The sequence below is a fragment of the Telopea speciosissima genome, chromosome 3, assembly GCF_018873765.1.
Source record: "Telopea speciosissima isolate NSW1024214 ecotype Mountain lineage chromosome 3, Tspe_v1, whole genome shotgun sequence".
NCBI classification, from domain to species: Eukaryota; Viridiplantae; Streptophyta; class Magnoliopsida; order Proteales; family Proteaceae; genus Telopea; species Telopea speciosissima.
In genome coordinates, this window is record NC_057918.1 from 21,288,890 (window position 1) to 21,302,697 (window position 13,808).

At 37.3% G+C, this 13,808-nt stretch overlaps 1 protein-coding gene across 2 annotated transcripts in view; it reads right to left on the reverse strand.

Annotated features, from left to right (window-relative positions):
- The window catches only part of LOC122656945 (protein PSK SIMULATOR 1-like), a 33,253-nt gene that overhangs the window by 16,381 nt on the left and 3,064 nt on the right, over positions 1-13,808 (reverse strand). For both annotated transcript variants that reach the window (XM_043851650.1, XM_043851651.1), the window contains exons 4-9: positions 8,421-8,746; positions 8,214-8,306; positions 8,027-8,117; positions 3,243-3,336; positions 2,109-2,206; positions 1,871-1,940 (exon numbers count right to left, since the gene is read on the reverse strand). In XM_043851650.1, the coding sequence (XP_043707585.1) occupies positions 1,871-1,940; positions 2,109-2,206; positions 3,243-3,336; positions 8,027-8,117; positions 8,214-8,306; positions 8,421-8,746 (772 nt within the window). The remainder of the gene's footprint in view (positions 1-1,870; positions 1,941-2,108; positions 2,207-3,242; positions 3,337-8,026; positions 8,118-8,213; positions 8,307-8,420; positions 8,747-13,808) is intronic.

Below are 13,808 nucleotides of genomic sequence, written 5' to 3' on the forward strand. Positions count from 1 at the left end.
TATTTTGAGTCTTTGCAACTTGTATTTTTTTAATATTCATATTCTTCGTTTTATTTCCTTCCCCCCCCCCCCCTTATTTTGATTTATTTCTTCTTTCTTCTCTATTAACTATTTTTAACAATTAACATGCTTACTTGCATTGCTAATATTCAGGATTGATACATGGAGTCATGGAGACATGGATATATGAACATCCTGATTCTTGACATCTCTTCAATTTTTCCATTTTCTTGGTAGCATCCTGGTGAAGGTATGCTATGCAGCTATGTCTTTTATGAAATGATGATAATAGTTAGTTTTTTTATCTAGGACTTATTGATTACTGATTAGTGATTAACTGATTACTAAATAAGAGAATGTTGATTAATCATTTGTGCTAATCTTGGATCATAGGCGTATGCTTCATTATGTCCTTTTTTCTTTTGCTGCCTTATTATTTTTGAATCCTATTTGTAATTTGGCAGTCACTTAGTTGTTTTAGTTTCTTAATTAATTTATGATGTTTGATATTTCTGAATTTTGATGTATCACGTATGATTTTTCATTTTGATGACTTGAGGTGGCTTAAATTTAAATTTTAGTGATATAAGGTATGATACTATAATGCATCATGCCTTGAGTATTGGGGGGAGGGGGGAAACTAACACTAGACCATCTTTACCGCCTAGGTGGTCGCCTTACCGCTTAAGTGCTTAGACAGGCCTCCCCTGCCTTGGACCGCCATGACAACTATGGGTTTAATTAATTAGTTTCTTACTTGGATTAGAATTGGGTTGCTTTGTAATTGGGTTATTATAAAAAAAAGTATGTGGCTGAATAAAAAAGAGAGAGAGAGATTGAAGAAAAAGAACAATTGAAGAAGCTGTGAGATGCGGCAACGGTGAGATATTGTGGGTGAGAGGATGATGGGCTGAGATAGCTGATCCTACCCCCCCCCCTCCTTCTATATCCCTTCTTTCTTCTTTCCTAATCTTCAATGTTCTTCTTCATATGTAAACAGAAAATAGCAATAAAAAAAGAGTTTCAGTTATTCAATTTTGTTCTTTTATTGTATTGATTCTGTTGCAATCGAGGTCGATTTTGCATTACGATTTCTTGCCTCATTTTTCTCCTGTTTTTACCCTAAAACTGATTCACCTTTAATAAAGATCCTGGTTTGGTTCCTAGTTCGACTACTCAAACCTAGGACTACATTATTGGCTCTTTTAGTTCCTTCAATCTGAATCATATCACTCCTACTAGAGCATCCCAAGGCTTCCGTTCAACATGGTTATGCCACCTCAAACGGCTCTCTCAAAGCTTATCATGAATCGGAGCTTCTCCCAACCCAACTCTAATATGGTTATTCCTTACTTTATCCTTCCTACTTTTTCCACACATCCATCTCAACATCCTCATCTCGGCTACATTTGGTTTATCTATATGATGCTTCTTAACTGCCCAACACGCACCATACATCATAGCCGGTCGTATGATAGTCCTAAAATGACATGCAAATAGGCAATACAGATATAATTGATGATAATCAACCCTTGCCAAAATTATCATATTTTATTCCTCCAAACACTTAGGGAATGGTAGTATGATCAGCAATTGCTTGCAAAAAGGTGATCTAAACACCTTTTTTTTCTGAGAATTATCTTCCTTAGTTTTAATTTTCATTGGTTTAAGCAATTGCAGCATTCACACTTGCAATATTGTGAAGGTTATAGTTATGAATTAAATATAAAATGATAACCACATATTCTTGAAGCATTCACGTTTGAAATGTTGTAAAGGATATGTTTTTTAATTAAATATAAAACGGTAACCACATATGCTTCCATAGGAACATAAATAATATTTTTATTTAAAGTTTTGAAGTAAGTACCAGCACTGCCGAAGACATCATGGATCTCTAGATGTAAGAAGTGAACAATGTCTACAAGCTTCTCCATCACCTGCAGTGAATGGGATATTAGATTGTTGGAAAGCTCTATTTCCACAAAAATAATCAATCCACAAAATTCATGACTATTTCCATTATGGTCACAGTAGAAAGAGGAACAATTCATGGACCATGGTGCCTCTACGTATAAGAAAGCCACAGAGCAGCACTGACTAGCTACCTCTTCCAGGATCTTAGACCATAGCGATTTCTTCTTCAAACTTTTTACATGCTTCCTCTGGTTCTTCAACTCCTGTCTCAAAATTGCAAGGCCGTCTCCTACATATCAAAGAAAGACAAATATGGTTATAAACTCGTACAAAACCCATATGAAGCTTATCTCCTGAGGCTACCTTCAACCTAAGCCCTTAAGAGAACAAATTAAGGCTTAAATTCAAAAGTTCATTAACTTGAAAGAGCGAGGCATCACCCCATGATAAGCTGGGGACCATGTGCTTCAACAGAACAGTAAGATTGACAAGTTAGTTATGTATTGTCTAATTTATTAAAAAAATACATTGTAACCAAGTGGTCATGTGTTCGAGTCTCAGGAAACAGTATCTCGGTGAAGCAGGGGTAAGGCTGCGTACATTATGACCCTCCCCAGACCCCGCAGTGGCAGGAGCCTCAGATACAGCGACACTGGGTACGCCCCTTTTGTCTAATTTATTAAAAAAGAAAAAAAGAAAACTTGACTGCTATGTATTTCCTTTTAAAAATTCTTTTCTATTAATTAATTTATGCTACTGACATTCCCAAAGGAAAATTAATTAAGGTATTGTTGATGATAATGGTCAGAAAAAAACATTAAAATTCCTTATTCACCATAACATGGTACCCTGGGAAAATGAAGCTTCACAACTTCCACCTGTATCTTAACATTTAATATCCGCACAAAATAGCTCTATTATTTTGGATTTCTTCTATTTCTGTCAGACTAAAGATAAGCGAACCATTCAACTTACAACCAGGATTAGCCATGCTGGGAAGCCATCCATAGCATAACTAGTAGAGCAGATTTATGCACTTTTCCTTCTATGTTATTCTACTACATGCTGATTGTAATCCTAAGGAAGTAGTATATACTTGTTTCTACCACTTGCATGGAAACCACTCAAACTGCCACATCCCATCATCTTTCAAAAGTAAATGAAATAGAAATAAGACGAATACTTTGCATTGTGATATTAAATATTTATAGCCTATCGGAAGCTTACTGAGAATCAGACTACCTTCTAAGTTCTCAAAGACATGCTGCCATACTACCTATCCATATCTAGAAGGTCCTACAGTTGGAAGGAAAAAATCAACTCACCTCTTTGAGAAGCATTTGTATTATCCTCTTCGTGACGCTTACGCTGATAATCTTGTTCAAATCTGTCCAAGGCATGCAACTCATGGTATAATTCCTGTGCAAAAAGAAGCAGTGACATTTATTTTCCTTCATTTAGGTTCATAAAATTTATGGTACCTTCCAAATGTTTACATTTACACACAACACAAACAAAATAACATCCAATATTGTCTACTAAACACAGTTGTCAAAGCATCGCCTAGGCGTACTGCGTACATGCTCTTTCTTGGGTCCAAGGCGACAACACGCCTTGTTGACACTTCATGAGTTTACGTTGACTTACGTTTATTGCTTTGTTTTTTTATGAATATGCTTATATTGAATCCTATGCTGTGTTTATTATATGTTGGTTTTCTCAAATCCCAAGCTTTGTTTATTATATGTTGGTTTTGTCATATTAGGTCATCTAGCATAATTACATTATATTGCATTGATATGGATTTTATGCTACATATAAGCATAATTGTACAGGATTTCATTGTTATATTATATATGATCATATACTGCACACCTAGGCAAGCGCCTAAGCGCCCCTCCAACGCCTTGGGTCGCCTAGTCACTGTGACAACTATGCTACTAATATGTCTTAAGAACCACTATCAACTCAATTTAAGGATTATTGTACTTTATAAAAGACTTGAGGTGAGTTCCTGCACTGATAGGTCTACCATTTATCACATCCTAAAGATTTCACATTAATCCTTTATACTGTATAGCCATAGGTCTATAAATACAATGCAGAAGTGGGTCTTTTCAACATAGAGCCACTGATGGGGGGTTAGTAACTTAGTATTGATAGTCAATTTAACCATATTTCAAAGGAAGATGTCTTAGGCTGACACTCAAACATGACTAAGAAATGCTGAAGAAAAAGTGACCACAAGGATTTCTTTTTTTTCTTCTATTTTTTAATAAGAGCAACTTCTTAAAATCTATTCAGCAAGGGCCAATTCTGCAACTTTTTTTACAACACGATTTCAATATAAGATGTTTATCTTAACTACCAGTTAAATATTAAAATAAAACAATTTCCCTCCACTACTACAATGTCATTGATGCGTCAGTACCGAGTAGACACCTCCACACTCCAAAGCTTGAGTTTGCCCAAAGTACATTCACCAACTTTAGTAGACAAACCGAGAAAAGAGCATCAGAGACTAGTGCAGCACTAATAGATTTCTTACATTCTATATTCTCTAAGTTGCCATTTTCTTTCTCTTAGCCCATTTGATCACCTCTCTAAATTCAATTACATGATGTAGCACCAGGGATAAGCCCCAAATAAATAATGAACCAAAAAATGAGGCTTACAACTGATGCAGAATTCCAACAAGAAGAGAAGAGCCTGTTGTTCTGGGTTTGGTTCAGTTTTCAATGTCAAACTGAACCTGCGATTCAAGATTGTTTCCAGTTAGACTCAGATTTAAGTCAACAATGGGTTTTATGAGTCGTGGGCTGAGTATTCTTAGATTTTCTATTGGCCTAATTTATAAGCCAAGTATGAAGAATTTGAGGCCGATATGAGATTAGGTGTTTGTATATTTTCTTAGAGTTAAAGAGACTTCCTATTTTAAGAGTTTTTGTTGTAATGGAACTTCTCCTTAGCCACGTGTGGGAGAGTTCCTTTTTCTGTTTCTCCTTCAAGCTATAAATTGAGAGAAGGGGCCACAGTTTCCCACACGTTTTGAGTTAATGAGGTTTGGCTTCAGCCTTTATTTTGTTCGGTGGTGATCATAGTGTTGTCAAGGCATCACCTAGGTGTCCAGGCGCTAGCTCGCCTTGTTGCATGCACAAAAGGCGACAGCCTTGGCCACCTGGGCGTCGCCTGGGGCCCTTGAACTGCCTTGGAAGCTGGGTGATCAATTTTTGTGTGTGTGTTTTTTTTTAAAACCTTATAATGATTAAGTTGCTTGATTCCATTTCTTTTCTTTATATTTGCTTGTGTACAAAATTATCTTACCCTGGACAACAATCGCTCTGGCAGAATGACTGGAAGAACCCTATATTTTGTTTCTTCTTCTGTTCCTTGTACTAGTGGCATGAGCAGAAGAAACCCTCTTTGAAAGGGAAATAACCAGCGATGCTATGATGGACCAATATCAAGTTTCGTATGAGGATACTGTCTGATTTTATGTTAGGATAACCATCTAAATTATTCTCTGATGTTAACTCCCTGGATTTGGTTGAAGTGGGACTAGGTTTGTGGATCTGTACATGGAACTAAATCTCGATCGAAACTGACCGAAATCTTCGAATTGTCTCAGTTTCGAGCCTGGCTGAAAAGAAACTCAGGGTCGAAACCCAGCGTAGAAACCTCAAAACCGAGATTTAGAACCTTGGATCTATCATTTTTTTTTTTTTGGTAAATAATTATATTACCGAACGCCAAGAGGGGGCAGGGAAGAGCGAACCAAAGAATCAATGTACAAGAAAGTGAAGGGGGAGAGAAAGAGAGGGGGGGGAGTAAGAGGAAAAAAGGAAAGAGGGGAGGGGGGGCGGACTACCAGCCTACACAGAGGAGGACCGCAGGAGGGCAGAATCAAGGCCCCAGAAAGTCAAAATGTGCCTATTTCTATGGCTATCCTGGCAGTGCCTCTGGCGGATACTCCTAAGCTTGATGGACACATCAAAGGAGATGGCTTTCCAAATCACATCGAAAGATCTAGAGTTGGAAGTCCATCTCCTGAGGTTCCTTTCCATCCAAATATGATGAATAGAGTTGGAAGTCCATCTCCTTGGGTCTATCATTACTCATTATTGTTAAGCTCGTTTGCATTATATCACCCTTTGATGTTGAGCCCATTTGCTGTTAAAGTGGGTTTGAGTTTGTGGGCTTGTCTAAATTATTCTTTGATATGTTGAGCCCATTTGGATTATATCAAGTAATAATTTGATTTTATACTGCTGGCCTTTATGGGCCTGCCATTCCTGTTGAGCACATTTGTAGAAACTTCACATTAACATTTGCATGCCTATTGCTAGGTGCCTAGCCACCGCTTTGGGCTTCCTTGCGCTGTGACAACTATGTATTCATCACAATAACTGATGGATTGATTATGATTTTGTAATCCATGTTGCCAATACTATTTAGGAATTTCTGCAAAGAAAATAAGAGCATATATCCCGAAAACCTAGTGCAATCTCAAGTGGAAGCAGTTGGCGTCTACAGACTTATCTATCGATCCAATGATATGTCTTGGATTTGGAGAGATGTTTTTATATTCCATCTTTTTTCAAGAACTTGATATCTATTCAAGATCAACACCTAAAGGTTTTGTGTTTAGTTTTGATGGTATAATATTTAATTTGTATAGAAACAGTGTTTTAGTCAGATCTGGTTCGTTGACTGATGGTTTATATCTATTGCGTTTAGATCCAGTGTTTGAAAGTAATTCACTTTCTTCATCTAATGCTATTAGCATTAAGATAACTATTGTGGATGAGAAATATAATTGTGGCACCAGGGATTTGTCACATCTCTGTAGTAAATAATGGAGTATTTGAGACTTTAGACTTCACTGACTTTGGTACTAGTGTGGACAGAATTGAGGGAAAGCAAACCAACAAAATCAAAAGGGTGTCAGAAGAAGCATTGAGATGCTAGAGATCATACATACAGATATATGTGGACCATTTACCACACCTTGTCTGAATAGTTGGAGATATTTCATATTATTCATAGAAGACCATACAAAGTATATGTAACTCTATATTCTAGTTCATAAGGATAAGGCATTACATGTCTTCAACACCTATAGGGCAGAAGTGGAGAAATAAACCGATAAAGTCATTAAGAAGTAAGATCAGACAGAGCAAGTGAATATTATGGAAGGTACATATAATCTGGACAAAGATCCGGTACATTTGCTCGTTTCCTTACAAAACACCTCAATATATCATGCTTAGGTCTGTGGGCCAAAGTGACACTGCTGAAAGAAGGAACCGGATTCTTATGGACATGGTCAGAAGTATGATTATTAACTTTAGTCTTCCACTGACCTTGTGGAGAAAAGCCCTAAAGACTACAATGTATATACTGAATAGAATACAATCAAAAGTTGTTCTAAATACTCTTTTCGAGCTTTGGAGAGGATGAAAACCTAGCTTAAGACAAACACATGTATGGGGCTATCCAACAGAAGTGAGGGTTTACAATCCATGAGAGGAAGTTAGACCTAAGAACAATCAGTGGATTTTTCATTGGCTATCCGGAAAGGTTTAAGGGCCACAAGTTTTATTATCCATCTCATAAGAGTGTCATCATAGAATCTAAGAATGCCAAATTTTTGGAGGATGGCAGCAAATCAGCAATAGTAGAAGTTCATAGTTATGGAAGATAATCAGACTGTACTTATGCAGTCATCTACTCATCTGTAAACGATTCCAGACTGGAACAAACTCAATAGCTAATCGGAGAACAAGAAAATAATGGCTGACGAGCATATGCAGGAGGAATCTTCTATTTCTGGGTTCCCTATAAGGAATTTAATAAAGGACAAAAAGAGCATACATTCAAAAGGAGGACATTAGATGAGTAGAAAGAAGGGAAAAAACAACAGGGAGTTTTTACCAAAATTTTCCATCAAATCCATATGCATGGAAATACCAATTCACAGCCTCAAGCAAACATCAACTAATAGCACTCACAAGATTCTTATCAAATTGGTGCAAGATGCAGAATCAGAAAATCAGGATTCCAGCTTCACTTGGATTGCAGTAGTTCTGATAATATATGAATTACTCACAGCTGTATATTGAACCAAGATCATCAGTTGCTGCATCACTGCTTCTGCTTCTTCTTTCAATTGCTTTAGTGGTGTACATTCTGCAGCCAGCCTAATCATAAAGGAATCACAAGAGAAAAGCATGAACAATGTATGAAAAACATAGCAAGACACAAAAACAGAAGCATAGAAGAAACAATTAGATTACTTCTCAAAGTAACGGTCCAGATTGTGCCACTGAGGATCTTTACATCGATTTCCAAAACGAACCACTTCTCCTGAGAAAACTTTTAATTCTTCCCTGTAGATATGATACAAATTACCAATAAGATTAAATTCCAGATGTGAAGATACGAAAAATAACAACGCTACTAGAGTCCACATCAAAACAAACTAGCAATATGTCATTACCCACCTTTTGTCAGCAGCGGCAATCCTTAGGAGTTCATCCATATCTTTCGATACTAGATTTTGAACACCTTCTGAAGGAAGTACCTCTTCTTTCAAATGTTTTATGTTTTCCTTTGAAAGTGATTGCATAAGATTCGCACCCTTAACAATTGTGTTTGCAACCTCAAAAGCCAAAATTGAGATCTTATTGCCTTTTGTTGCCACACCCGAGACAAATCCACTGTTTGAGTTCAAACTTGTCATGCTACTTCCAAGTGTATCCAAGACCTCCACTGCCTTGCCAAGCCCGGCAGTACCAACTCTACCCAAACGTGAGCCAACTTCTGAAACCTGTTACACCACAGCAAACTATTAAAAACACACATACAATAAGATTTCAACAATGCAGTCAAAATCAACTAATTGTATGGTGTATTTCTTATTGCCTGAAAGATAAAAGGGTCTATATTGTGAACGGCATCAACCACTTCAAATTATATCTCAAACACCCACGCTGGATTCTCATGGCTTATTAACAATGCAGAAACATTAAGGAGAATTAGAAAGGTCAACCAACCCTTTCCACTGTTTGCAGATAAAACCATGCCCCATTGAACCAATGAAACAGAAATGTTTTCAGACATAGAGGAGGTGCAGTAATGGCAACAATGTTCTTGAATAATGGAAGAAGTAAGACGCAGATAATGTAGTTCTAGATTGGTAGGAGACCAACTAGAACTAATAACCAGGACATGTGATGGATTGGGAAAATCAGCTAGGTCAAATTATGTGAAATTGTGAAATAAGGGTTAGGGTTTGATGGGACCTAGGGTTAGATGTTAGGGTTAAGTTAGGAGAATATGGATTATATGGGAGAGAAGAGATGCTGAAAGTTATAGTTAAATCAAATGACTAAATCTGAATTATTGAGAAATCCTAATAAAAATACAATTGAGGGGTAAAAGAGTAATTTCAGACAATCGGCTGAGTGGATGGAAATGAAATTTGAATCAAGTCTCTCTTCGGGTTTGAGGAAGATTCAATCAAAATTTCAGCAGGTTCTAACAGTTAGATTTGGCTGGGCAGAATTCTCACAAAAATCACCTTGCATGTGACCTTCTAGAAGAGAAGAAGAATAATTGCAGAATTTCAATTTCAGACATACTTGTCGTTTGAAAATATCTTGAACCTTGCAGAGAAATTCCAGCAACTGAATATGTTTCTTCAAGGGATCGGCTATGGCAGAATTGAAACTTGAATAGAGCTTGATTGGAGATCAATGGAGGGAGTTGGGGAAGGGGATGGTTATCTCAGCTCACCCTGGGCATCTCACCCAACCTATCTCAGGATTTTTAACAAAGGCTAAAGCCAATATTTCATTCATCAAATTCGTGTACCATGCTGACCTCCCTTACAAACTTATATAGAAGACTCAAAAATAGACTTAGACACGAAAAAGGAAAGGCCTAACCCTATCCTTAACTAATAAGGTAACCTAAATTGACTAAAAAAGTGAAATAATAAAGAAAACAAACTCAAAATAGGACTCTAACTAAACTAAGGAAGTAAATCCCGTTTTCCTATTTTCTACCCATATTTTAGGCCCATTAAATTCGCCAATTACAAAATAAACCCATGGGATCAAAAACACAACACCTACATAAGCCAACCTAAAGCTTATTTTCAATAAAATAAGCCCTCTAAGTGACTTATTTAAATCAGCAGACTTTTGTTTGGTGCGATGCGATACCCTCATATTCACCACATACACATTAGAAAGCAGCATGCTTGCCCCAATTCCTATTGCTTCAGTTATGAAGAGCTTACATGTTAAACAGAATAAATAATTTTACAACAGAAGGTTGCATCTTTCCATTACCCTCTGTGATTATGCATAACAGGATTGTCCAAGGATGGCAACTTGCATCTTTCCATTGCCCACGGTGACTATAGATAACAGTACCATCCAAGGATGGCAACTGAAAATAACAAGCAGAGCCACCAAGTTCAGAATGGATTGGAGTGGTTCCTCTATCATAGCCCAAGTTCTTCCAGCCCAAGGAATTGATGTAGGAGAGTCAGTATGGTTGCTAACACATAAAAAATGATGGACAACAAAAGGTGAGAGGTTCTAAGTTGATAGTTTAAATGAGTGTTGCTCTCACCTATTCATAGGGATATTATTTACTCAATCCAAGTGAACACAGTGTTGTTCTCAATTTCTAATTTTGTGGTGGAAGCACTCACAATCCTGTTGCCTTAAGTTAATAGGTCTATTTGAGTCTGTTACATTTTTTACTTGACTTTAAGCGTGTCTAACATTAGATTATTTTGAGAGATAATCATAGGGGTTTTCAGGAATATAAAGATATCCTAACAGCTGCAAAGCAATTATTGAAGGTTATTCAGCATTAGTCATTAGGTGGTAGCAAATGAAGATACTTGCACCTCAGTAAACAGGCTAGATTGATTACCCTTGTTTTTCCCCCTTTTGGGAGGGGATTAATAATCTAATTATGCTCGGGTACCCTTTACTTTTTTTTAGAGGATGAGATCAGCTAACTCGTTGGCTAATGACATGGATAGACAGCAGCTGCACTAAGGGAATTATCCTATCTGGTAGTTATCGTCTGGGTAATGGCCTTTGGCCTTTCTTGTTTTTGCCTTTTGAATAGATGTCATTAAAAAAAAAAAAAAGTCAAGGTCTATCTCCAACTACCTAAGGGTGTCAATTTAGAACCGAAACCGCCCGTGTAAAACCATACCAAACCGTACCGTTACAAAAATGGTACGGTACGGTATGGTCAAACGGTATTGACCACGGTATGGTACGGTATCGGTATTGGGTACAATACCGTCGGTATGTACCGAAACCATACCATTATACCGAAATGGTCCAAAACCGTACCGTTTTAGAGGGTATACTTGTAAAATTTTAAAAAAATATATCTAAAGTCTAAATGGCTAAGACGTTACCTAAAAGGCTAAAACCTAAAAACCCTAATTCCTTTCGGCCCTTTCCCCTTCGCACTTCCCTTTCTCCTTCGCCCTTCCTGGTTTCCTTGCGGCGCCCAGAGCGGCACTCCGGCAAAGCCTCTCGATTGAGCAGTTACTCATCATTGTTCTCCGGTCGTTTTCTCTCTTTTTTTTCTGTTTTCTTCTCCAAATTTCTCGTTCTTTGTGGAGAGGGTTTTGGGATTTTATAAGTTTTTATCAGATCTGGTTTTGTTGTTTTCCTGTTGCGCCTGGGAATCGTTTGAAGGTTGTATTGGAATCAGATTTACTGTGGTTGCTGTAATAGTTGAAATCGAATAGGGAAAAGAGATTCATCCAACATAAGTAGAATAATCGGGTAATAGAGCTTCGTAACGCTGGATCTTCAACCACAGAACAAACTAACGAAGGAGAAAGAGAGAGGTTGAGACTGGGAAGGGGTGTGGTTTTGTTCTTTCTAGAAGGTTTGCAGTGGATTAATTACGAGAAGGAAAACGGGTAAAAGGATTACCCCACCACAGCACCAGACAAGGAGAGAGAAAAAAGAATCAGAAGCTCCTCTTCCCTCCTCTTCTCGCAATGTCTTTCTTTCCAGCATCGTGACTGTAGCTCGATTTCAACAAGAATCAGCTTGAGAGAAGCTGCAGCAAACACTGCCCTCCATTAATCTCCTTTTTTTCTTTTTGGTCTTTTTGTGTATAATGGCATACCGTTTTCTATACCGTTTTTATACCGTACCGAAACCATACCGAAACGGTACGGCATCGGTATTGAAAATGGTATTTTTAAACGGTACGGTACGGTATTGGTATTGGGTACCTATTTTTGATACCATACCGGTTGACAAGCCTACAAATACCTAGACATACAAGACCCAAAAACAGCCTACTATCCATCTCCAAGAATTTCTCTTTAATATCTCGATCAGATCAGATGACCAGTCGTCTGTGATAACCTGCTTTCACCATACCAGTAGGTGGGATCAGAATTGTAACCTCTCTGTAAGTTCTTTATTTACTATTTTTCTGCATCCTAATTCACTCATTGATAGACCTACCAAATTCCCCTCCCATAAAAATCTGTAAGAAGCTCCCACATTCAAAGGGAGACTTTCTTCATAATTTCTCTAAATTGCTTCTGATAAAACTTCAATAATCAATCTAATAAAATTAGGAGATAACTTCCCAAAGCTCACATTATTTGGCCATTAAACTGGGTTTCCATCAACCACCTTCTATTATGATGAAAACGCCAAGAGTGCCAAGAAGCAACATATCGGGACACTCAAGCAACACATGACAGTCCCTCACCAAAAGAAATAGCTAAGGGAGAAATCACAAGATGATCCCAATGGTCCAACTCCAGTATTAGGTAGGATTAGGATCTCAAAATTTTTGTTCCTTTCATCTCCGCTTCTCTTTATATAACTATTTTTGGTAAGTTCAGTATCACCATGTTAAAGTATGTTTAGCAATTATGGGTTTTAATCATTGAAAAATATAAAGCTGCATCTGGTTGCAAGGGAAGAGAGGTAAATTAAATCAAAACTAAAATGGAAACTTTTGTAATCATGATCATGTAACTACCTTAAACTATTATTAAATATAGTAATTAAACTTTTCAAATGGAGTCTCTATTTTCCTTCTTAAATACAAGGAAATTGATTGCTGAATGTAGTAAATTTAATAACCAGATTTAGAATGTTTTGAAGTTAGTTACACAATCAAGTTTTGGGAATGTAGTAAATTTAATAACCAGATTTAGAATGTTTTAAAGTTAGTTACACAATCAAGTTTATACAGATTACAAAAGTATCGATTTTTATTTTTAAACTGATTTCACTTCCCTTCCTTTACCTTTACTTGCAACCAGACGGAGTTTTGGGGATTTTTCTCTTGTCATTCCTTTGTGAGAGTTGGACAACCAGAGTGATTATCTGAAGCTCATTCTACAAGGAGATACTAGCTTTGGTGCTACATAAAAAGTTGAACAGCATTAATTTTGTTTTCACAAGGCTTATGCTGTATCATCTTACAAATCAGTTTTCATGGATGTTATCCAAAAGTTTATCTACCTCACGACGGGCATTACTTGGATCTTGCCAAAAATCTTTCTAGAGCTCATTTGTAGTTGGTGGTGCAGCAATCTTGATACAACAACAACAACTCAGCCTTATCTCAACTAAATGGGGTTGGCTACATGGGTCCTTACCCTCCAATCAGCTCTATTTGAGGTCATTCCAAATACAAGGCCAAAGCTATGCATGTCTTTCCTCACCACTCCTCAAGAGTCAACTTAGGTCTGCTCTTGGCTCTTTTAGCTCCTTCATTGTGAATCAAATCACTCCTCCGTACTAGAGCATCTAAAGGCCTCCGCCGCACATGGTCACACCACCTCAAATGACTCTCTCGTAGCTTAT